We start from the raw sequence: 24699 nt of genomic DNA, 5'->3' as shown, positions 1-24699 counted from the left end.
TCCCCCACTTTCTTTTCTTTCTTCTAGTCGACCTCCTCCCCACTGTCCTACATTCACACTCCTTTTTACACTCTCTCCATTACACTTCCCCACTCTCTCTCTCTCTCTCTCTCTCTCTCTCACACACACACAGCAAGGAATAGATGGGTGAAGCGCAGAGTTTGCCTTCAGATGGCGACACATAAAAGGAAGGATTTTGAGAGAGGCGATTAGTGGCAAGCAAAGCAAAAAGGCGCTTGTCAATCTGACTTATAATTTCATTAGAAATGTTCATGCGGTGGTTTACTTTCAAGAGGGGCGGGGTACTCTAAACGACTGGGCTCTAGACTCGTTTGAGGGTGTGTGTGTGTGTGTGTGTGTGTGTTGGAAAAGTGTGTCCAACCTGCAACAGGACCCCAATGACCTGTATATGGTGTTGACGCAAACGCCTGCAAAATCTGTGAATGAGGAGCAGAGTGAAGGTGAGGAAATGCCGCCAACAGACGGAAGGAAAGGAAGGTGTGTGTGTGTGTGTGTGTGTGTGTGTGTGTGTGTGTGCACATGGAAAGCAGGAACAGACGGGGATGAGAGTAGCGATAAGGAGATGATGAGCAGGAGTGACCACAGCAGATGTTGACTGTCCTCTGCCTGCCACACAAACACACTCACACTAACACTAACACACACACTAACACACACGGGATGAGATACTACAAATCTGTCTGTCAATGTCAACTAGGCTGCTGCCAGGCAGAAATTAGAAGAAACTAAAACACTCCATCTTCAACGGCTCGTTCCATCAATAACTACAAATTCAAAAACTAAAAATGTTTTTTTTTATATTTTTTAAATTTTCATACCAATTTTCAGTAGCCAATAACCAATATCACCGGTCTACCAGCAAAATGATTCCGGAAAAAAAGTTTATTTTTCTTGGTTTAGGTCACTAGCAAAGAAAAGTCAAAGCCAGAAGGAAAATGGAATGAAAAATTTCCATAGTTATGGCATAGAACACTTACACTTACAATCTTCTACATAGGTTTTTATATTATTAGAGCCCCCTGGACATGAAATAACACCCCTATAGTAACATCTATACTGGTATTACCCAATATAGTACATATAATCTGACAAAATAAGCTATTTAAGATATAAATCATGTCACAGTGAATGTGTTCTGTACATGTGCACAGGAGGTGGCTTTCCATTTTCTCATGCACTCCATATTATTATAAGGTAAAAATTTAATTTTGTTGCTGCGAGGCAATGTAATCCGAGTCCAGGCCTACAAATGGCGTCTGGGCTTACCCGTCAAATTGTGAATTTGGAAATTTCCTGGAAAATAAGGGACATTTTGGTCTTTCCACAAGAATAATTACCAATACTTGCCTTTTTGCACTAGATGGGGGCACTAGTACCTCTTGGGGTACTTGAAAGCACTCCAGCACGGCTTGAAATTTTTAAGAATATCTTATTTGTACATTATATTTGTATTTATTATACCAAAATAGGCACTTTTACAGTGATAATTTTCTATGTGTTTATTATGGATTTATGTGTATGTATATCTTTTATTCCATTTCCTGATATATTGAAATGTGATTATTTCTTTCCCCCCCTGCCCTTCTCCAAACACACACAGTCTCCCTCCCCCCACCCTCTCACTGCCTGCCACTGACAAGAGGTAAACAGAGGAGGAGATCTCATTTGGTTCCTGAACTGTTGCAGCGCTCAGTGTAGCATCCCCCCCCAACACGCACAGACACACTCTTGTGTACACTTATATATGCATTGGCGGACTCGTACTTGACCGCGGGAAGAGGTGGGGGGGGAAACGAAGAATCATTTTGTGGAGGCAAAGAAGAGGAGCGTGTTGCTCTCCGGATCAAGCCCAGAGCTGAGAATGGAGAACACATCAAGAGAAGACAGAGGCAGTTTTGGGGGGGGAAGATGCTGCTGAGTAAACTTTGCAGATGTTTCTAAAGGGAATTTTTATCCTTTGGACTTTTGGGGAAGGCTTGCAGAAGAGCACGCTGATGGAAAAGGTGAGAACAGGCGAGGAGTTTCTGCTTTATTGTCACTCTTCCGAAATAAAGACGGTAAATTCTTTGAAGGTGGGTTTTTTGTGTAGTTGGTTTGTCTACAGTTCCTCACATGAATATGAAAAGTCAGCGTCATTGTTTCACCCCTCGTTATTGCGTCCATAAGTCACATTGTCTTGTTAGTATGACAAAACGAGTACAAGTTGTCATATTTTGCTTTCATGATATAACAAAAAAATTATATTTTGGTCTCACCTTTCAATTTTTTCCAACTGAAAAAGTGTAGATACAATAAGAAGTTATTCATATTTCAGGACAAAAAACTTTCACTTTTTCACAATTTTTTTTAATATTTCAACTTAAATAATCTGTCAATTTTCTTTGTGTAATTATGAATTGATGAATTTATTCCCATAATAGACTTTATTTACGTAATATGATAACATTTTCCCACTTTTATTTTATCAATTTATCATAATATTACAACTTTTGAAAAAAAATACAAATATTTCAACTCTATGCTACTAAAATTACATTAATTTCCCTCATAATATTCTAAATTTATTTCTATTAAATTGTGGCTTTTTTCTCTTAACGGAAAAGTGCCCTTTTTTTGGAATTTTGCCCATCATCCACAATCCTTATGTGAAACATACACATATTTCTTTCCCTTTTCTGTACATTCTAATGAAAGAAAATGAGTTAATATGAGCTACCTAACTATGCACATAATTGGGACGCTTTAATATTTTGGCTTCATTCTCGTAAAGTTACAGCTTTTTTTAAAGTTTTTTTTTTCCAAAATTTTCTTGTCATAATTATGACTTTATTCCAATAGTTTATAAATGTTATTCTATTAACGCAAGTTGATCTGCAACCTTCTTTTCCAAAAAATACTGACTGCAGTATTAATTAACACTTAAATTATGCCTTTGCTATCTTCTTTTGCTTTTTGTGTATTTTTGCTTTGGTTGTTTATTTGTGAAATATATATATAAAAAAAAAACAACAAGCTGAGGGCTGCACTTTGGACACACCTGGCATTATGTGAGCGTTGTTCATTGTGTGCAGTGAACGACGTAAAAGCAGTGATTTCACACATATTTACTAAATATATATGTATGTACATCTAAACTTTAAATATATTGTGGGAAGTGAGGCATCGAAATATGCAATTAACGTACTGTGAATTCCGAACTAAAAGTCGCTACTTTTTGGAGTGTGCAGATTCAAAAAGTAGTGAATTGGAGTATTAAAGTGGACGCTAATATCACGTTGTTAAGTCTTGTGCGGCAATCGTGTTTAGATCTGACAAATCTTAAGTAGCTTTGATCATCTTATTTTTGTGTAAATATCCCTAAAAACAAGCCTGTGTGTGTTTTTTTTTTGTTATTTTGTGAATTTGACCTGAAATAGATTTTCTTGCCACTGACCTTTGCCCTTTCTTTGACCTTCTTCTACTTGAAGGCTGGACATTGGACAGAGGGCCCTGTCAGCAGCATGGCACCGGTCCGTCCTCCCTCCTGCCATCTTTTCCTCCTCTTTTGCCTCTCTTTCCTAATTACCCAGCCCGCCCTGACTCAGGAGCCATCTGTCACCATGGTAACAGCAACTGAGGACAGCCCCTTCATTGTCCCGTCCACACTGGTCAACCAGACAACTCCTGGCTATGTGGAGACAACTCAGAACCCCCTTCAAGACACTGGCCTGTCCACTCCCTCCAGTGGGGGGGACGCAGACGACGAGGACGGCCCCCCTGTTGGTGGCACGCGTTGCCAGGGCTACTACGACGTGATGGGCCAGTGGGACCCGCCGTTCAATTGCAACGCCGGTGTCTTTCTGTACTGCTGCGGTACCTGCTTCTATCGCTTCTGCTGCCAGTTCCGCCAGCAGCGGCTGGACCAGAGCATCTGCTCCAACTATGACACGCCCATCTGGGCCAACACCGGCAAGCCCGTGGCCACTGTCACCGAGGGCCAGGGGGAGCAGGAGCGGGACCGCACACACCTCATTGTCTACATCATCTGCGGCGTGGTGGCCATCATGGTGCTGGTAGGCATTTTCACCAAGCTGGGCCTGGAGAAAAGTCGTGGGGGAGCGCCCGGGGCGCCACATGCTGACCTCAACTCCAGGTAGGCGGCATGACACAATGTGTGTGTGCATTGGTAGGGTGTGTGTTATGCAACTAGAGCCAAGAGGAGGATAGGGAGGATGTCAACTGTACAAAAGAGTGGACCACATTAGCACCACATACTCCACCTGGAAGCTAACGTCCACTGATTTATACAGTTTTGTGAGCTCTGCTAGCATGGATATGCATGTTTTTCAACATTTGGAGGATGGTTGGAAAGTTGGAAATTCGATCATTCAAATCATAGCAAAGATCATTTGAACATGACTGGAATTTACAACTTCCAACCAAGTCAAATAAATGCATGCTAAGTTGTAGGCTCAGCAACATTGTGCATGTGTGTGTTGTGTTGACAACCGTTTGTAAACTTCGCACTGATGACTAAAACAAACCACAGCAATGCTGTCAATAGGAAAGCATCAGAAATAGCAAGGAAAGAAACCAAAACAAATCCCTCCTGATTTAAGGATGTGATGTGCTTTATGAGTCACTGATTTACAGAATGACTCCACAGTAAGCTGCCTAGCTGCACATTTTTGCATTTGCAACTGTTTCTAATTTTGCCATTTTCTTTGTTTTTATGTCTGTGTGTTTTCTTTTGCCCCCCCACCCCACCCATCCCCAATCCACCCACATGCTGGTGTTTTTACCCCTTTGTACCACTTGCTTTGCTTGTAAGGATGACTTATATATGAAATAAACCAAACATTTCCAAGAACACTAATTGACATAGCTATCTTTGCTGCTGTAGATAAAGACCTTTTTGATTATTTGCCTCCAGCAGGCTTTTTTTTTTATTCTGTAATGCAGAGAGCATATGGACAAAAGTAAAGGGACACCTACAGGAAGCGAAAATGGTAATAAAACATTTGCGAGGTCACCAATGGGGGCCTGACTTCTGTTCTAGTTCATTCCCAAGATGTTTGATGAGGTTCTATGCAAGAAATACCGATACTTCCGATACCAGACCTTCATTCCCAAATCAAAATATTGAAAAAAAAATATTGGTGAGATAGTCAATTATCAGAGAGGGGAAACTAAGTGGTCTGATGTATCTCAGGGTCTTGTTCACAAGTGAGGGAAGGTTGGAGCATGAAGTCGATAGGCGGATCGCCGCCCCTGTACCGAACCGTCGTGGTGAAAAAGAGAGCTAAACCGGAAGGCAAAGCTCTTAATTTAGCAGTCGATCTATGTTCCCACCGTGACCTGTGGTCTAAAGTTTTGGGTCGTGACTGAAAGAACGAGATCGCAGATACAATTGCCTGAAATGAGCGAGGAGCTCAGTTATCCAAGAGGATCTCAGAGTAGAGCCCACCTCCCTAGTGAGGTGTTCCGGGCATGCCCAGTCGGGAGAATGCTCCGAGACAGACCTGGAGCAGGCTGGAGGGATTATGTCTGTTTCGTGGTTGACGGCCTATTATTAGTCAAATAATATTGAAAGACAAGTCATATGACACAAAACATTAATTCATTCACACAGCATGTCCGACATGATAAAGTGAAAAAGTTATTCTCCCAGTCTGTATGGAACTTTTTGGCATCTTACTTTGTCCTTCTTCCCCACGCCGTTTGAAAACCTTTCTTATGTTTTGAATAAATACTGTACATTGGAGGCTAACTAGCTAGCTCGCAAGCATGGTGTCTTGAGTCCCTGCGGTGATCCCCAAAGAATAATAGCGTAAAGCTCACTATAGGGGTGTTATTTCTGTCTACAGAGCTCTAATAATGGGTAAAACTACAGAACTATTCCATTTACTAATCTCAAATCCTGCTTTGCGGAAATTCACTGACTGCGGTCGGGTCTGGAACCAATTAACAGCGATAAATGAGGGATGACTGTATATATTAAAAACTAACACAAATAATATGTGGAAACTTTGTGTATATTCTTCTACGTGGGATTGATTTCAGTGTCTTATGTATAAAAACGGTTCCAGGGGTCATGTTTTTATAGTTAATCGGGATGAGCAAACAGCACAAAACATGGACATAACACCTCTGCTTACATTACAGACTCAACTCACGTTGTTCCGTTTCTCACAAATTCAATCACACCGTGTATCATTTTAAAAATACATCCCACATTTTCCATATCAGACCACCATCTCTCTCCTGTTCCCTTTCTTCCTGATTCGCTCACCTCCAGGGGACCAAACCACTTGGTTTCACCTTGTCGCTCTCTTTCATTTAACCTTTCATTCATCCTCTCCGCATGCATCACACCTCCTGCCTCTCCACCTTCCATCTTCACTTCCTGCTGGTTTATTTCTGCTCCGTATTCCTCAACCTCTCCCAAATCAACAGCCTCACTCCACGAGCCCATCTCCGAACAGATTAGCCCCTCTCGTTGAGATTAAACCAATTTCTCCAAGATTACAGCTTTCCCGTCTCCGGACTGCTGTCTGCGCTCTCATTTAGTATTTAAGCATGCTGACAGCAATCCCTGCTTCCTAAGGCTCCATGTGCTGTATCTCAGTACTTCTAGAGGTACAAATGAGGAATACAGCATGTACATATAACCACCGCCTACAAAAACACTGTCTTACTTACTTTTATTTAAGACTACTGTCATGTTCCACCGCCGTCTTCACTGTTTTACGCTGCATCGCACACCGCTCTGCACGCAGACCATGATTAACACTCTCAAAATCCTGACAGTTTTTCCTCAATCAGCTTTAGAAGTGAAAATCCAAAGTGATCATCCGCTCAGATTAAACACACACACACTTTCTGGCACGTTTCTCCATGTTTCCAGCTGAAATTAACAAATCCTATGCCAATAAACGAGGAGCATGACATCTTAGGTCCTGGAAAAAAGGACACACAGCATAGTAGGGCTGTCACATGATTAACAGTTTTTGAATTAATCACCATTTTACAACTGCAGTATGACTTAAAAATGCTGAATTTTACCGTTTTTTACTGTTAAAAGAAAGATAAATAAGACGGAATTATGTATATTTGTATGTATTAACAGCTCCAAATGAACCGAACACATCTGAAGGTTTATTTACATAACACTACTCTCTTTAATAGTAGCTCTCTTTAATTGAATCACACTTCAACCGTGTTATTATGAGGGGTTGCATTACATGTTGCATTTCATGTTTTAAGTGTATTTTCATCCACCTTTTGTTCTTTTTTTGTCTGTTTATTTAGACCGCACATGCATGCATAATAAAGATGTTGTTGTGATCTTCGTCTGTAAACGCACCTCAAGAATAAGAAAGTGTTGTTCCCATGACAAACGGGTAGACGTGTTTGGGAGCTGGGGATACATATACAGTATGGTGTTGGAATTGCACAGCTGCTGATGTGTTCGGGTCAGAATAAAGTTATAAAAGAGCGTCAGACTCTGTGTGACTCTGTGGGGGCGCTACACTGTGCCTCCGTTTGCCATCATAACAAAGAGGTGTGGTGTACCATTAAAAAAATTGTGAATATATATACACATGTTATATATACACACCTTTGGTACTTGTGTGAATTCACGCTTTTAGAATGAATTTCCTCTCGTCAAAGTCTAGTCTGGCAACAACATTCATGTCAATGGCATTAATAATGGAAACAAAAAGAAAAATAATTTTTTTGGGACACCCAAACACACATACAGTATATATATGTTTGTATATAAGAAGGATAGAGATGGCATTCAGGTTGCATGAGCACGGTTCACGTCTATCGTGGATTATCACTAGGTGAGATATACTACATACTGCAGGTCTGAAGTGTGAGAATCACATGCTACAAGTAGTGTGAACATGTGTGTGTGTGTGTGTGTCCATGTCCAAATATGGGTCAGTGTATGCATTCATGCGCACATGTGTGTGTGTGTCCTAATAAGAAGATCGATCTTGAAATCCAGTGTTTTACAGTGGGTGTGCGTTCTGTGCCACACACATGGATCTACTGTATTACCGTATATGTTTGACTGGCTTAGCATGAGTGTGTGCGTGTCAACAAGTGCAGCAGGCTTGTTTGGCATCATGTTATGTAACGAAGGGCACATTCACTTCAGGGGTTTGACTGCTGTGACTTGATTGAAGTCAGACAGATAAGCAATATCCAATACGGTGTGGACATACAGCCCGTATGGACATGTGTGACAAATGGGATCACTTTGCGTTTTATACGCAGATTGAGTGTCGCCGATGTTGTAAAGGGAATTAGTGCTGTCCACAAGTCACAATTAAACAGTCTTTGTCAACGTCAGTCACGCAGTCCCAGGGGCGTTGAGATAAGGAGGGTTCCACAGTATAAAAAAAGCTTTATCAGTAGTAACAATAATACGTCACTTGGAGCATACATTTTTATACAGCGCGTGATGACTTGTCAGTAAGTAGGATGCTCATGTATCGCATCATTCAGTCTGGAAGTGCTGAGCTCTTCATAAATGATACAAAGTCAACTTCTACAAAAATGCTAACGTTTCTAACAAAGGACCATGAATTTGGTGGGTTTCAGATGTAGTTTTTGAAATTGCAAATGCAGCCATTAGCATCCGACATACCAAATAACGTTAGTGACGAGTGAAGAAGTGTGAGTGGTCATTTGAGTGACAGCAAATCCAGGCCTGATTCATGTGCTGTGCTATTGACAGACAGCAACCCAACACATTTGACACACAGTCTACAGTCGGCCGCGTGGTTCGTCTCGATATGGCTGTCATAAAGTGTGTGGAAAGCAGCAGTTCAAGAAATGCTGCAAACATTTGACAGACAGCATGAATTGCCTGTGAGAAAAAACACGTCACAAATGACAATTCCACTACTTTAAGGAGTGAAAAATTACATATGAAAGGAACTATTGCGTTATTATTATTTTTACAATCATCCTTGCAAACTCCACACAGAGATGGCAAGCGGAGAATCAAACGCAGGTCTTCCAGATCTCGTCTGTTCACCATTTCCGTTCATGAATTATATTGTAGCTGCTTGACTCATATTCTGTATTTTTGCTCATTCTGGACTGATGTTTCCCAATGAATGAGAACTTTACATGTGACATGTTCTAGATTCGTGATGAGCTTTGTCTCTCCGCTCTCTGGCGCTGCCCTTAATGCTTCCATCTTGTTTCCACAGAAAAGAAAGACAAGACTCCAGGCAAGTCATTCGAATGTGAACTTTAAACTGCTGCCATGACAGGAAAAGTTTTTTTTTTTTTAAAGAGTTTTCAGCAAGTTTCCGTCTGATTCTCTCTATCTTTCCTCGCTTGCGTTTACCTCCAGGGAGGAGCTGTCACTCTTTATCACCCCTCACCTGTCACCACTGCTGCTTCAAGTGAATGTATTTATGCTGCGTTTATACATGAATGTTGCATGTGGGCAAACTATTCCTTCCAATCAGTTACATTGAAATTGACAACTGCACGTCAGATATGACAATTTGAATCCTCCAGCTGCATTATCTTGCTCTCTCTTCCTCTGTTTGCTCCTCTTCACTCGGCCCCCAAAACACATAAATGTGGGTCAGCGCTTTTTTTCTGTTTATCTCTGTGGTTTGGCGGCTTTCAAAGACATGGAGAATGCTTGACATCAGAAAGATTGCCAGCTCTTTATATTGTTATCTTAGGGGCTGCTATTTCAACTTCTTTAACTTCTTTAAGAGTAAAAATACAGAAAGTTTTAGTCTGGACAAGTTTGTATACAAGTGGTAACTGTGACAAATCTTTAACAAATTAATATCAACTAATACCTTTTGAGTGTTAAGTTGCTGTGTGATGAGCTTAGTGTTCTTGATGTCACCTTGAGTCAGACCTGTTATATCGAGTGGTACAATATTTAAACAATTAGTAGTTGTCCCGATGTAAAGGACATGTCACTAGATTTGAACTGAGCCACAAACTATCCACACCGTTGTATAAGCCACAGGGTTCAAAGTTTAACAGAAAAGTAGAGGAAATGACGGTAATTATATAATTATTGATTATCCTATACACATCACAGTGTTAATCACTGCCATTCTCCAGCAGTCTGGTGCTCACAGAAATGCAATCCACATCCTTGTCGTTTGATCTTAAACCGGAATAGACGTTAATAGATCCATTCAGTGAAGACTTGAACACGCACTAAAAATCTCAAGTATTTGCAAGTTATCAGGCTAAAGTCCAAGTCGAGTCCCGAGTCATTGATGTCAAGGTCCAAGTCAAATTGATGATCTGTCAAATGGAGTTCAAAGTCATAAAAATTGTCAGTCGCATGACAATTCTGACCATAGTAAAGTTGAGCATGCAAAAAAATAAATCAAATAAAGTTCATTATTTTATATAGAGGTTTAAAATCTCTCAGTGGTGCCTCTGATGATGCGTAACTAAAAGCTAATTCATTCATGTCCAAAATGATTCATAGTCTTTACTTGATAAGTAATCGCCAGTGAGATAAATTCTTTTTTTTTTTACTGCACCTTTGATGTCAAGACAGAGTGCCGACAGAGGCGAACTTAAGTGACAGAGATACTCGCCTGGGTCACTTTGGGTTTTCAGTGAAGGATTATCTCAAAGTGTAGTGTTTCCACATAATCTGCACGCTGTCAAGCAAAATTTGGTCAAGATGTGTGGCATAAGTCGATTACTTGGACTGACCATGTCAACTCTGCCATCTCTGATCAGTCGGTATAACTTTAAAAGCCACGGAGATGAAATAATATGCTAACATTGCCATGTGTACGACAGACACACGCATACGGACAGGATGTACATGCATAGGCACGCCGCAGTGCACGCTTGACATTTTAATTAAGGTAATCAATAGTCTCTCTACAGAGAGACGATAGTATTGGCTGTTACCAATCAGTGTCTGTGTTCTGATGCAGCAGACCAGTTATTGATTCTTACAGCAAATTAATGAAGTCTCTGTGTGATTGGAGCGTGTAGACGTGCTTGATTGCCATAGAGCTGTCAGCCATGTTGTTACATAACATGTGAAGTTTACACGCAGAATATACAGTAAGATGTTCTTTTCTAAAAGGTCAGATCGACTTTTTAACATAAATTTGTAGTGTTGCAAAAAACTATGTAAAGAAGTTTTATATTAACTGGTATTAAGATTACGTAGAGTTTTTAGACTCTTACTGAAAGGTGTACTGCTGCTTCAGGTTCGTTAGGGGACTAAAAGCAGCCCGACACATTGTCAGCATATAAAGTGATTAATATCTCATTTGCAAATACCACATGCTAACTACAGTATTTGTGTCGCCCAGTGAGTCCTAATCTTCTAATCAGCCCACAGCAATGCCATTCTCCCGCTTTCAAAAGCATCCCCGAGAAAGTAGCATGAAGCTGAGCCGATGCTCCATAAACACTGCATGGCTCGGGGACAGGTGCGCTTTTTGTTGAAGATTAAAAGTCCAAATCAGCAAGTTGTTTGAGCGGAGAGCCAAGAGAGAGATGCGCATGGTGGCCCGCGGCTCTGCATGGCAATGAGTCAAAGTGGGGATGAAGAGACGGAGACTAACGGTATGCTTTAAAGAGGAGCAAGATGGAGGAGAAAGACAGATTTGGGACTGGTTTTGGTTCTGGGGAGGAAGTGGGTAGGGGTATAGTATAAGTGCTTTTGTCGCGCAGATGCAAATGTTTACAAATGGAGCTGTTTTGCCTCATAATTGAATCAAGTCTTTCAGTCGCACAAAAGGATTGGCAGTAAGATGATTAAGATCGGAATTTATTTGAATGAATGAATATAATGTGCTGATGTACAAAGAGAGATCCCAAAGGAGGCGTTTATTGTTATAATTTTGGTCACCTATTGCATTTTATTACCAAACATTACTAATCCTAAAGCAGGGGTGCCCGAACTTTCCACCGGGGGCTGCAGACTAAAAAGCAAAGGATGCAGGGGGCCGCTTTCCTGTGTTCTGGACTGGTGCATTTGATCCTGGCTATGGACCAGACTATGTCCAGTTCTTTCAAATTGGTCTTCCCAATTGCATTTATAATTCATTGTATTTTTAGAAGATGCTGCAGACCAAAAATGGCCCCTCTGGGCAACTTTGGACACCACCCTGAAGTATACAGTATATGAGCTTGCATGAAAAGACTATCAAGAATATAAACATGTGTTATATTTTGGCCTGATAAGGCAGCTTAATTATATTTGACACAGATACAAGTTCATGCCATGCAGAAGACCCATTTTGGCATCTGTGGCACAGTTTTTCACACACACATCATCCCCAGCACAGACCATTTGTAGAAGATCACAGCCCTGGACCATGGCTCACACTTTTCTACTTTGCTGGTTGAGTGTGAACAAGTTGCCGCTGGCTGTCACTGTCAGCTTGAGCGTACTCTAGTTTGTATGTGTGTGTGTGTGTCTTTGATAGTGAGTGCTACCACATGAGCTTCATTAGCAGAACAGAGGCACGGGTGTTTGAATTATTGATCAAGAGAGTGAATAGCATCAATGCTAAAATCAGAAAACAGCGTTAATGTGTTTTACTGTGTGTGTGTGTGTGTGTGTGTGTAGCAAACTCTACATCCAAATGGGCCATATTGCAGGAATCCTTGCCCATATGTTGCACAGCAAAACAAGCCGCCAGTCAAATACAGCTGACTGCAGCCGTTAGCAAGAGCAAAACACGAATGTGGAGATGCGTCGCTTGTAAGTCATTTATCTTTGGTAAGGAAAATAAATAGTAGCATGGCTGCAAAATGATTACTGATTTAAAAAAAAAAAAGGATTATTGCTTTGATCCTATATGGTCCGGGACGCACTACAAGCTGGTGGGAGAACTTTGAGATGGAAGTCGTCCTGTCACGGTCCTCATTATTGTTGTTGTCAGTGTTATTAGCATTTACGCGGGGAGACATTTTGTTTTTAATACAAGGTTGTATGGACACCCGTTTTTTTCATAAACAGAAAGGGGAGAAATATGCGGGTTTAAAAATACCCTGCTATGTGTGGACACGGCCTAAGTCTTGTTGCTGTTATTAAAAAAAAATTCAAAATGCATTTATTGTATATGCCAAATTTAATAGATTGTTACATTGCCGTTTTATTTGGCAGACACTAAACAGATCTTATGGCTTGAATCGACCTGGCTTGTCATGACATTAAACTAGACTTGGACGTCTTGAGACTTGCAAAATACTAACCTGCTCCCACCTCTGGCCTTTTATTGTGGCCAACCTACGGCACATCTGTGTAATAATCATCCCGTCTATTCAGAGTTGCCATGTCTATTTTTGATGTGCCACACCTGTGAGGTGGATAGATTATGAATCACAGATGATGAATGCTCCCAACACAGATTTAGACAGATTTGTGAGCAATATTTGAGAGCAATACGCCTTTTGTGTATGTAATTAAAGTATTAGATCTTTGAGTTCAGCTCCTGAAACAGATTTAGATGTGGATTTTCTCATTACATGACCCCCTTTTGCTCCTTTTTTTCCCCCAATGTTCCTGTTTAACTGTAATTTTTACAATGTGCAGCAGGCCAATAAAACAAGCTTTGGGGGGGGGCAGATGGCACTGCCTTAAAGACCAATTAAGCTGGGCTTAGAATGGCCAATAATTGGGCCATGGGGTTTTGTAGTCATGTTTTACCGCAGCATGTACTGTATGTATGTGACCTGTAGTGCATATTAATGAAAACAAGGCTTTTATATCATGTGTTGCCACCCAGGACACTGACTGACCTTCTGAAGCAACAGGGAGGAGAGGTGAGCACAGTGGAAAATGCTGTGACCAGTTCACCCAATGGAGGGAGAGCCAACGGCGTCTCAGCCAGGATGCATCGCAGCAGGAGCGGTGAGCTAAGAGGGAAAGCGTGGGCACACAGACACACACAAGTTGAGTGACACAATAAAACGTGGCAAAAAGTGGCAGAAAGATCCTCGTTATGCCCAGTAATTGTACATATAGTGTATGTTGTTCTATTAATACAGGGGTGTCCAAACTTTTTGAAACATGAATAAAATATAGAACATGTATGTGTTCATTCCATACAGGAGATATGTCATGTTACACATATCGGTATCTGAAATTGAGAGTTAGACAATATTGGCACATCGGTTTTCTGCAAAAAAAAAACAATATCGGATAATATCCCAAGTTGAAATGTACAAAATAAAACAACTGCATGCAACTCGCTCCAAAGTTGTTAGCACCTATAGAATGCATCACAGAATACTAGGATATTCCAATGCATTGCAGTGTATGAAGTAACTCCATGCAGCCTTAATTCCTTGCAGCTATACAACACATGTTCTGCATACAGTATTTACACACAAGTGAGAGAGGGAGTCAAAGTCTGTCACTTATTCCCGGAGGTCTTTTATTCTCTTTAGCTTCCAGCCACACATGTCGATCAGTCGATCTACTTTGTATTTAAAATCAAGGTCCCATGACGATGTGGCAGTAAAAGCAGATACACAGATTGACAAAGAGTACGGGCACGCATAAGCAAATACTAAATATTTGGGATTACACATGGGGATGATGGAAGGGAAAGGACAGTCAGCGAGAAGGGAGTCAACCAGAGAGCATCTTTAACTGATAAAATAGAAATAGAACACATGCTTGTTGCACGTGCAACATTGCAGGACTACAACACACACACACATTCTCTAATTACTATGTTAATGTAAGCAGGCTGCAGCCTTTAGGCAGCGTGTGCTATATTGTGCATATAGTACACATGAATCAGGTACACGCCAGTTTATAGATTAAAATGCATGTGTTGTCTTTGCTTTGGGGTTATCTGACTTTTTTTGCACTGGTGTGCCTCCAAGTGATCTTGTGAACATGCATGGGTCTGTGCACATGTGAGGCAGGGAACAGGGAGGTGGGGTGTTTCATACAATACGGGGGACCAAAACTATAAGAACATAACCCATGCTACCATATGATACCAATACATACACAAAACGGTCTCAGAGAAGCGACATTCATGTGTACAATAGGCTAAATTTGCCAAATCGCCAACAATCATGGTAACTAGTGTGCGTGCGGGTTTTATGTCACCGTACTCGAAGCAGCAAGTTGTAGCATATTACGCTTTCAGTACATTTTAATCTTGGCGCCCTGGAGGAACTTGCTGCATACAGTCCCTTTAAGTTCAAACAGAGCATGTATATGTTAATTCAACCCTGAAACAAAGTGGAACACCAGATAGATTGCATGGGCTAAAAACAGCTGAACCGTATTGGTTTTTCCAGAGTACAAAAGACAGCAGAGGGCCTCTGGGGGAAAAAACAACAACTAATGTTGATTACACACACACAAAGTAATTGAGCATGTTTAAACTGTCAGGAGGCAAATGTTAAAAGGTCTATCTGTGTCTGACATCCCCTTCATAGGTTAGAGTAAAAGAGTAAAAGATCTTTTGGGAGGGCTTTGCGATGTTCAGCAGAAAAAACGTGGTCCAAAATTCTCCAGCAGACATGACTCATTGCAGTCAAGAAAGCTGGAAGCAAAAAAAAAAAAAAACCCAAAACGCTGACCTATTTAATGAACACGACTGCAGAAGCAACGTGACTTAGTGGAAAAGCGCATCCCATCATTGGTACACATTTTTCACCTTCATTTGAACCTTAAACCCCAGCGCTTAAGTGGGTTTGACCTCTCGTCCGCTAAAAGTCTGTTCATATTCTCTACTCCTGTGTGGAGTCCTAACAAGGAAAACAACTTATTCTTGTAAATTAATGATCTCAGTGTGAATATACCCCCCACCCCTACACCCCACCGCTCTGTGTACATCACACAGCGCTGACACTATAAAGAATATGGGGGTGGTAAAACCTTGCGTTTGTGTGCTTCAATTTTCACATACTATCTATTCTAACTATTCTACTGCAGTGTCTCAAAACACACATCCATTTTTTCCTTTCCCCTAAGCACTTGAAATTCTTTTATGTCTCCTTTCACACACACACACACACACACACACACACACACACACACACACAAACACAACATTAAGAAACATGCTGAAGCTGTCCATCACTTTTCTTTCACGGCCATAAGCACTAACAATAGCAAACCAGCACAAACTGCAGGCTAATTCTATGCGTGCACGTTAAGGCTTGCACGGCACCTGCATGAAAATAAACAACATCACAAATTTTTACAACAGTGCTTCTTCGATGTCGCGTGCTGCATTATTTTTTAAATGTGTGGACATAAATACTTATTAGATGTCCAATTTTGGCTTTTTACTGAAAACAAATATGTAGTTATTGTCCAACTCTCAACTTCCAATATCGATATATACATATATAACATGACATATCACATGTGACGGAATGAACACACATCCAGCATGTTTAAAATTTTGGTTGACATGATCAGGAAAAAATCTGATACCAATGTCGACCGATATCATTTTTTTATTGGTACAAATAATTATCCCTACTTCATATAATATATAATATATCGGGAGTGACTCTCATTACAATACTCCTCTGGCATGCAGATGTTGCGATCGTCAACAAGAACTTACGCAATGCGTACATGCGCCACAGACGTAAGTATGGACATGCAGTTTATGTATGTGGATATCACGTTAAGTGAGCTGTTCTTCATGCACACCTTAATTACTTGCTGCCTGCATTAGTCACTGCACGGGAGATAAGTTATTACATGACTCATTAATCAGTGTGATACCCTGTTGGTCTGTGGTTAAAAGCTCCCAATGTTGAGATTCTCTTAATGGAGGAATAAATCCACAACCTTAAACCAGTGCACCCCAATTCCCTCAGTTACTATTGTATTTATTGGCTTGCATGCACACACATAAGTAGGTGGGTACCAGTGGCATGCGATGCATTTGGTACCTGTGCCTTATTATTGTGGACCTATTATGCTCACTTTTCAACTCTTTGTATTGAGTTGTGGACTCCTATAGAGCAGCTACACACAATAACCTGTGCAGAAAACTTTCTACATCTTCCAGAATCAGCAGCTATTCCAGCTGTATTTCATTGGATTTGTGCTTCCCGCCAAAACAGTCTGTTTTAATTTATTCCACCCACGGTCCGCCTCCAGGCACGGCCACTCCGCTGTGATTGGTCACATACCCAAAGTGCTGCCTCCAACCTTGCCTGCCCGAGAAGGAGCAGTATTATTGCACCTTTCCCAGCAAGAGTGCGCCGTTTCCGGCTTCAGCAACAATTTCACATTCATGTTCAAAAAAACAGTCCCGTGTAAAATGCTGTTGACGGATGAAAATATTTTTCTCTTGCTGGGAATCACCAAATACATAATAACCTCTGCCTGAGCTTACCTCATAAACAGAGACACAAAGCTTGGGGGAGGGCAGAGAGCGTATCGCGCCTACAGCCCGCTCCTCTGTGACATCACAAAGGAACAGTTTTGCAACACCCTCTGAAACCGAGCGTTTTGAGCCATCCCAAACTTCTTTCAGGGCTCACTTCCAAATATGCAAACCTCATTATCTGAAACTTTGGCATCGCTTAACACAAGAATACAACATTCTAACTACATTTAGAGGTCAGAAAAATGGAAAAAGCATGAAGGGTCCCCTTTAAGCAACACAAACCATTAATAATATGCAATAACGCAATATAACAATGCCTGGCATTCCAGAAATGTGGATGAATACCACGATCAATAAAGAGGCAAACGCAATTAACCCTTTAATACATTATCTCTTAACAACTACACACCTCTACATTACATCAAGTGAACATCTGAAGGGCGGCGCAGCCAAGAGACACGCTACCAAGTGAAGATAATATACTGTTTGGAATAAAATGTCATGGAACAAATACTGGAATTTAAGTGTAAATGTATGTCAGCGCATCTGAGGCCAGCAGAGAAGGTTTTGCTGGCCCTGACACCACTGGTGGATCCAGATACAGACAAACATATGACAACAACAGTCAGTTAGTGGTTTTATATGTATCTTTGTGTACACATAACAGCTGTCAGTTTCTCCAGAATACCGCATATTTCCTTTTATTAATAATACAGATTGAAAGCATGACTGTGTTCTTATAATCCATATGTCACATGCTGGGAGGTCACTGGATTATACCCTCAAGGATTTTTTCCTGTGTTGGAGCACATACGCTCAGCATACGAAACATCTCAGCGGGTAATCAGCTTAAACCAATGTGTGCGCTTCCAAGGTAAAGACGTGAAGCCAAAGTGACTTCCACATTAATCTCTAATTTATTTCACCAGAACATCCAGCCTCCCTGCGCCTCTCCTTCTCTGTTCATCACTCTAACCACAAGTGACTCTCACTCTCTCTCTCTCTGCGGCGTGTGTGACAAGAGATTAGCATTCCAAAGTTTCGCCATGTATTGTTCTTCACGGCCGGTCATTGACACGATGAGATCTTCTGTCTCTGATGCAGCGCTCAAGTTGAGCATGTAAAATCAGTCAGATAAGCACACAATAATAAAATCAACAAAAAATCTAATCTGTGACTCCTTTTTATGGGTTAAAGACATTGCCATCATTCTAAATGCCACTGATTTGGTTGCATCCCCCCCCCAAAAAATGAACTTAAAAGGCTGCCGTGTGGTGCGTGTGTGTGCTGCATGAATCCCCCAGGCTGACATCAAGTGCGTTGGCTGCATCAGTGGACTTCATTAATGCTAATAACCAGGGCCTTTCTCTCCCAGCTAGTTTGCCCCATTGTTCATTAACCTCAGTTCATTTGACATGGGACTGACTGGCTGTCAGGGTGGGGGCTTTTGTCCCACACTCTGCTAAACCCGGAATTCACTGTGTCCCTTCCTAATGAAAGAAGTTTTTCAGTTGGAGTAAAAAGTGGTTGGAGTAGAAATCTGCAAGGCTTCCCGTATGAATGGAAGGATATCCTACTCAACCACAGATGACATGTTTATATCAATCAAAACCATTATAAAGGTAGAAAATAAACCATGAAAACCTGCGAGTTTGAGGTTTTTTTTAGGAATAATAACTTTTCCAAGCAAATAGCAGCTGGTAAAGTTAATTCCAGAAAGAGTGAAACAAGATTTTGAAGCTTAGTGTGCAAAACAAGGCTGAACACAACAGATAAGCAATGGCAGAATGAGCAAGCAGAGCGAGGTGATGGGACAACAACAAGCTGATCCGCCAGTAGACAAGCAGGCGTATAGCAGAAGAACTGGTGGGAAGAGCTGCAGACAGGTGACAGGTGGATTAGAAGGTGGGCGAGAAACCAGCATACACGTGAACAAAAACCAGAAGCAGAAATGCAAAAAAAGGCAGAGACTATGTGGGACAGGGTTGTTTTTTTTTTAACTGCCTCCATGACATATACACAATAATCCACTGCCACAGAAACCGGTTCAATAGCTGCATTCTATGCTATAAATGACCAATTTGGGATAAAGCAAAACAAGCAGATTCTACCATAGCAAGCAAAATGTCAAAAAGCAGATTTTTCTTTTCTTATAGCTTGGTAAAAAAATATATTGTGTACTATTGTGGACACAAGCAGCCATAATGAGTCTCCTCTATGTGGTTGGGCTCAGGCGGAGCTCCCAAAAAGACACAAAACAAAAATGTGACTCTAACACTGTTCCTCTTTTCTGTGTGCCACCAGAGCAGTACCATCTAAATAACTCTGCGCACGGCCAATTTGCACCAGGCCTCCCACATTCGCACAGCAACCACAGCACAGTGGGACTCAACAAGTACACCTCCCTCAAAGCCGTGGGTAAGTTGTAAGTCACACTGTTCCACACACGGTGACCCTAAATGCAACTGACACTTTAACCTTTTGTGTAGAGCAGGTTGGCAGCACAAGGGCAGCCAGCTAACGTCTTGGTGTCCTTGCCTGGTGGCAAACTGAGAGTTGATCTTAAAAAGCGCCGCTGCTGCTAGGCATTGCGCTACAGTTAGCCTGGCCAAGACATGTACTGCTACTGTATCATACGACATTGCCAAGAACAGTGCAATTATAATATGCATGTTTCTTGATTTGTTAATATGTGCCCTGCGACATAGATGAAAACTCATGCTTATTTTTCGATCCTTTGCATTGAAAGCTTTCTACATCTTCCAGAATCTGCACCTATTCCATCTTCCAAAATGTACCGTATTTTCCGGACTATAAGTCACTCCGGAGTATAAGTCTTACAAATCCAAAAATGCATAATTCAGTATAAAAGAATAGAGAACAGGCTGAATAGGTGTAAGATACGCTAACACAATGCTTATTCAGCTACACAAAAAATAAACATGAACAGAAAAGGTGTCCAGTGTTTATGTAACATAAACACTTTTTTCATTTATAAGTCGCTCTGGAGTATAAAAAGTATAAAAAGCCAAAAACTTACCACTTCCACACGGATAGGGAGGATAACTATTAACAGTTATTTAACCTTTAACATGAACATTAATCAAACGTAATAATTTTTTCTGGGTACATGATACCATACAGCATCCATATCAAACTAGAGCGGGCCGCACCAACATTAAACTTTCATATCAAGGCGGGGGCCTCAAACTAGTGTCCTGCGGGCCACATTTGGCCCGCGGGCTGCGTGTTTGAGACCCCTGTAATAGATAATACAACAATCTAACAACATTTATAGATCCGAAAAGTGTAACAAGCATAATAGGTCCCCTTTAAAAAGGACAGGTAGCAGTTCACGTGGCCAGAAAGCTTGAAGCAATAACCTTAGTGTTTGTTTATATAAATCTATTTGACGTTCATGCCATCCCATGACAAATACATAAACATGCACACAAAGGACTGTGGGCGAGAGTATTTATAAACCAGCATTGCCACATTATACTGCATTGTGGCACACATACCTTTATTTCCGTCATCTGCATTGCACTTCTCAGTTTCTGTCCCTTCATCACATTATCTCGACACACACTGTCCTTGAGCAGCAGAGCAAAGATGAATTATGCTAATACATATCATACTAACTTTTTTCTGTTATTTTGTTGAAAAGTCTTTAAATGTTGCACTAGATCAGGCTGGCATTGCTGACAAAGAGAATAAACGCATAATGGATTAAGCATTATACAGTATATATATATTCAGAAGAGAAAATTATCGTTGAAATATATGCCACATTGACAAGTGCACAAATTGAAATAAATAAATAAACAAATGACACGCACCGCAACGGTAAATTTCCGCACAACATGTGTGTAGTGTAAACACTGCTTAAGGTATGTGATACGCTCTGATAGGCACCGCCGCATTGCGTTGCAATCATGACACGACAAAATTGCTTACCATTGTGCTTCCTAAGTCATATTTATTGGACTTTATTGTCATTTTTCCAATTTATAGCGGACAGTGCATCTCACCCCTACTACAAGAGCTTCCCACTCATGGACTTTGCCCACTATCAGGCGCCTCCAGCATTCCACCCGGTGCCAGCCCAGCCCAAAGAGAAGTCCTACATCCACCAGCATCTTCCATCACAACCCAACCTCCACGCTCCTCTTTCCATCGCCATACCCCCGAACCATCTGGAACACCCCCACCTCCCAAAGACAACCACACACCCACTGCTCTCCAGCTCTGCCTTCAAAGCCTGGGAGCCCAACAGTCGCCACGTCCAAAGGCAGATCTCCGCCCCGGGGTCCGCATCCATGCACACATCCCACTGGAGACACGGCTACACGACCCGTCGGCAACAGAGCATTGAGAACATGCCCGATCTTTTTAATCAACCTTGTGGAGGAATGTATGCAGGGGGTACGACAGGGCACGGGGCGCATTTCCATGTGCAACACCCGCCTCAAGCGCCATACTACCACCACACCAGGCAAAAGAGCTACTCCACCCACAGTACAACTGAAGTGACTGTCTGAGCACCACGTGCTGCACGGTTACGTATAAAGTACTTTGGTGTCAACACCAGAGTTTGGGATTAGTCTAAGAGTAGTCATACACTCAAGAAAGGTGAAAAGGGTGCAAAGAAATGTAAAAGTAAGGCGAAAACCAAGCTTGTGGATTATAGCCATGCTGGTTTTAAGGTTATTGTACTTTGTAGAAATTGTATAAACTCGACGGAGTACCATAATACGGTCTACATTCAGAGATGGTTGACTTGGTGCGCAGATACAGACATTTTTTTATGTGGCAGTGTTTTTATATCTGCACAACTTTGTCAGTAGAAAACATGAGTTGGTTGTTAAATGACACATTTTACACCTTTCCATAAGCCTGACCCTCTGGAGGTTGGCCACTGCCATAGTTTTAATACAATATATAATTTCTAGACTAAACGGCTGAGAATATTGTACTTAAAAAATGACTATTTTGCATCTCAGTGTCTACCTCCATGCACAGCTGGCTTCCCCTTGTACCTTTTGCCGTTCTCCACTATGTACTATTTTGCTTTTGGTGCCATCAGGCCCAGCATACAGGGACAGCATCCCCGAGGTGACATTAACTCAACAGTGAGGACAATGCCACCATCATGTCAGCTCCCATCAGCCTCCATCCCAACCATGGCGAGCAAGTGGGAGGGGGAAAGGAGTTTGTAAAAGCCAGCGGCTTTGTCTCCTTAGAAAAGAGGAGAAAGAGAGAGGAGAGGAGAGAAAATGGAAAACTAACTGCATGTTTTCCTTCCTCAGGGGAAGGAAAGGCAAAGAGTCACTGTGAATCTGGGTTTCTCGCTACTGAATTGTCTGGGTCATAACTCGGGAGTGTGTGGACCTGCGAGGACACTCCTGTGTTATTTCTCTACCTCCGGGCGCTATTGCCGGGAAATTTGTGGAGGCATTTGCAAGCCTGCAGCTTTAAACATTACTCATGTATTCTCCGAAGCCTGGATAGCAAAAGGCAACATGCAGACCTGCAAGCTGCTGCAGACAAGCAACAGTTCCTTTTATTTGAAGGTAAAAAAAAATGTTAGAACATAAAGAGAGAACTTTAGAACTATTGGATTTTTATTTGGAGTGTGTGAAGCTTTCCCCTGGAAAAACTAATGATAGTTCTAAATCAAGCACCAAACCACTTTTTGCAGATAAACAACCGCCAGTCAGTTTGTGTTTCTTTTTCCTGTGCTTGTAAGTGGGTCATGTGAACACAACCTGTTCCATGTTTAAAATTTGAACAATTGCTCATCACCGCTTGATTGAGTTGATTTGGGTTGCTGTGTTTTCTGTTCTATTATTTTTATATGCGATATATGTGATTTCCAATCACAACATTGTTGTTAGAAACCTACAATCATGCATTTTTGTCCACCTAATAGTTGCTTGTACATTCAGTGTTGTCTTTTATTTTTAAACACATTTTTCAGGATTTGTGTAATGTTTTGTAAAAAAAAAATAAAAAATGTAAGGCTATGTATATTTCAGACACATTTAGCTGGAAAAAGGGCTTTATGAAGTAGGTATTTATTTCTAAGAATTTATTATAACCGATGACAGATTCAAACTGAATTTATTATTGCATAGAATAACATGAACTATGACTCATAGAGAGCACCAAAATAAATGTTTGCTTTTGTAATGTGAAAGTGACGCAGTTAAAGTAGGCCTTCAGTACTGCATGTCACAATATTCCAGCGCCACAATTAGAATATGGTACAACAACAAAAAAACAGAGTGGACAGGTTGTCCAAACAATTGATTTGGTTTTTATTGTGCAACTCTGTAGTAGTGACTGGAAAATGTGCAGAAAAATGGATTATGGAAATTGGAATAAGAATTATTTATAAAGGGAAAAGGCACAATGCACTTCTGTAGCTGACTATACTACATGTAGCATTTAAAACTGCTGTACACGCAGCAAATAAGAGAACTATGATACAAAGTAAATGGAATATGTTGTGGTGAAAGTTAGAGGATGTAGCAAAAACACAGTGAGCTGTACAGTATTTACCAAAAACCCACAAATGGTACAGGACTGTTTTTCCTCCGCAATGTTTGAAACGTTTAAAAGAGAATTATTAAAGATTGGAAAAACTACAGTTTTTTTGTTTTCTTGTTGTAATGAAAAATACTTTGGACACCCCTGTTTTAGACACTTTGGACAACTTGACTACTCAGCCAACTAAACACACACTTGTAATGTGGTGGAAGTACCTGGAAGGAGCCCGCACAGGCACTGAAGGTCATGCTTGCTTCACAAGGTGTTTTCTCAGGAATGAAAACTGCTCAGTTGGTGACCAGTCCAGGGTGTAACCCGCCTGTCAGCTGGGATAGGCTCCAGCATACCCCAGTCAGGATGAGCCGTACAGGAAACGGATGGATGGAAACTGCTGGGAGAACAATTGCTCAATTGTAAGTTCACACTGACACCTTGTGGCTATTCCCGGTATTACCGAAAGTACGCCTACTGACAATAGGAAACATTTTGAATACAGTACGCTTATCTTAAAGAAAACTTCATATTTGACTAAATACCGTTCAGCCTTTCATACCACACTCTCAATTACAAGATGTATAAATTAAGCAATATTTCATTTCCACAACTTGATTCAAGTTTTACAGTTAACATAGTACAGTTACAAAAAATAGCTCTGTTTCTGTACTTATACTTTTACAATGCAATTATGCATACTGTGTACACTGCGTAGTGGCGTTTGTACTCAACTGTACCTTTGTACTAAAGTACAAACTAAAGTGGAAATATCGAAGGGCGCGAA

At 41.1% G+C, this 24699-nt stretch overlaps 1 protein-coding gene and 1 long non-coding RNA gene across 6 annotated transcripts in view; one reads left to right on the top strand and one right to left on the bottom strand.

The window, feature by feature from the left end:
• The window catches only part of LOC131110002 (uncharacterized), a 30397-nt gene that overhangs the window by 4964 nt on the left and 734 nt on the right, over positions 1–24699 (bottom strand). The window contains exons 2-3 of one of the 2 annotated variants that reach the window (XR_013627004.1): positions 24137–24312; positions 13789–13905 (exon numbers count right to left, since the gene is read on the bottom strand). This is a non-coding gene — a long non-coding RNA (uncharacterized LOC131110002). The remainder of the gene's footprint in view (positions 1–13788; positions 13906–24136; positions 24313–24699) is intronic. The other variant, XR_013627005.1, reaches the window with a different exon arrangement.
• On the top strand, positions 1670–24022 carry shisa8b (shisa family member 8b). 4 transcript variants are annotated; one of them, XM_078789016.1, is made up of 6 exons: positions 1670–2093; positions 3489–4153; positions 9234–9254; positions 13776–13900; positions 19674–19787; positions 21384–24022. In XM_078789016.1, the coding sequence occupies exons 1-6, from the start codon at positions 1953–1955 to the stop codon at positions 21908–21910; spliced, it is 1593 nt and encodes a 530-aa protein (XP_078645142.1). In that variant the 5' UTR covers positions 1670–1952; the 3' UTR covers positions 21911–24022. The 4 variants fall into 4 exon arrangements, with proteins under 4 accessions (XP_078645142.1, XP_078645144.1, XP_078645143.1 ...); XM_078789018.1 differs by lacking the exon at positions 9234–9254 and having other exon boundaries at positions 1670–2024; positions 13749–13900; XM_078789017.1 differs by lacking the exon at positions 9234–9254.

This window comes from Doryrhamphus excisus, linkage group LG2 (assembly GCF_037039965.1).
Source record: "Doryrhamphus excisus strain RoL-2023G ecotype Guam linkage group LG2, RoL_Dexc_Guam_v1.1, whole genome shotgun sequence".
NCBI lineage: Eukaryota > Metazoa > Chordata > Actinopteri > Syngnathiformes > Syngnathidae > Doryrhamphus > Doryrhamphus excisus.
The sequence above is the reverse complement of the archived record's forward strand: the minus strand, read 5'-3'. Positions and strand labels throughout refer to the sequence as shown.

Bases quoted from the DNA above. Each gene is read 5' to 3' on its own strand.
- shisa8b (XM_078789015.1), top strand. From the start codon at position 1,953: ATGTTTCTAAAGGGAATTTTTATCCTTTGGACTTTTGGGGAAGGCTTG. The intron at 2,094-3,488 runs GTGGGTTTTTTG...TTCTACTTGAAG, and splicing joins AGACGGTAAATTCTTTGAAG to GCTGGACATTGGACAGAGGG. The intron at 13,901-19,673 runs GTGAGCTAAGAG...GTGTGCCACCAG, and splicing joins GATGCATCGCAGCAGGAGCG to AGCAGTACCATCTAAATAAC.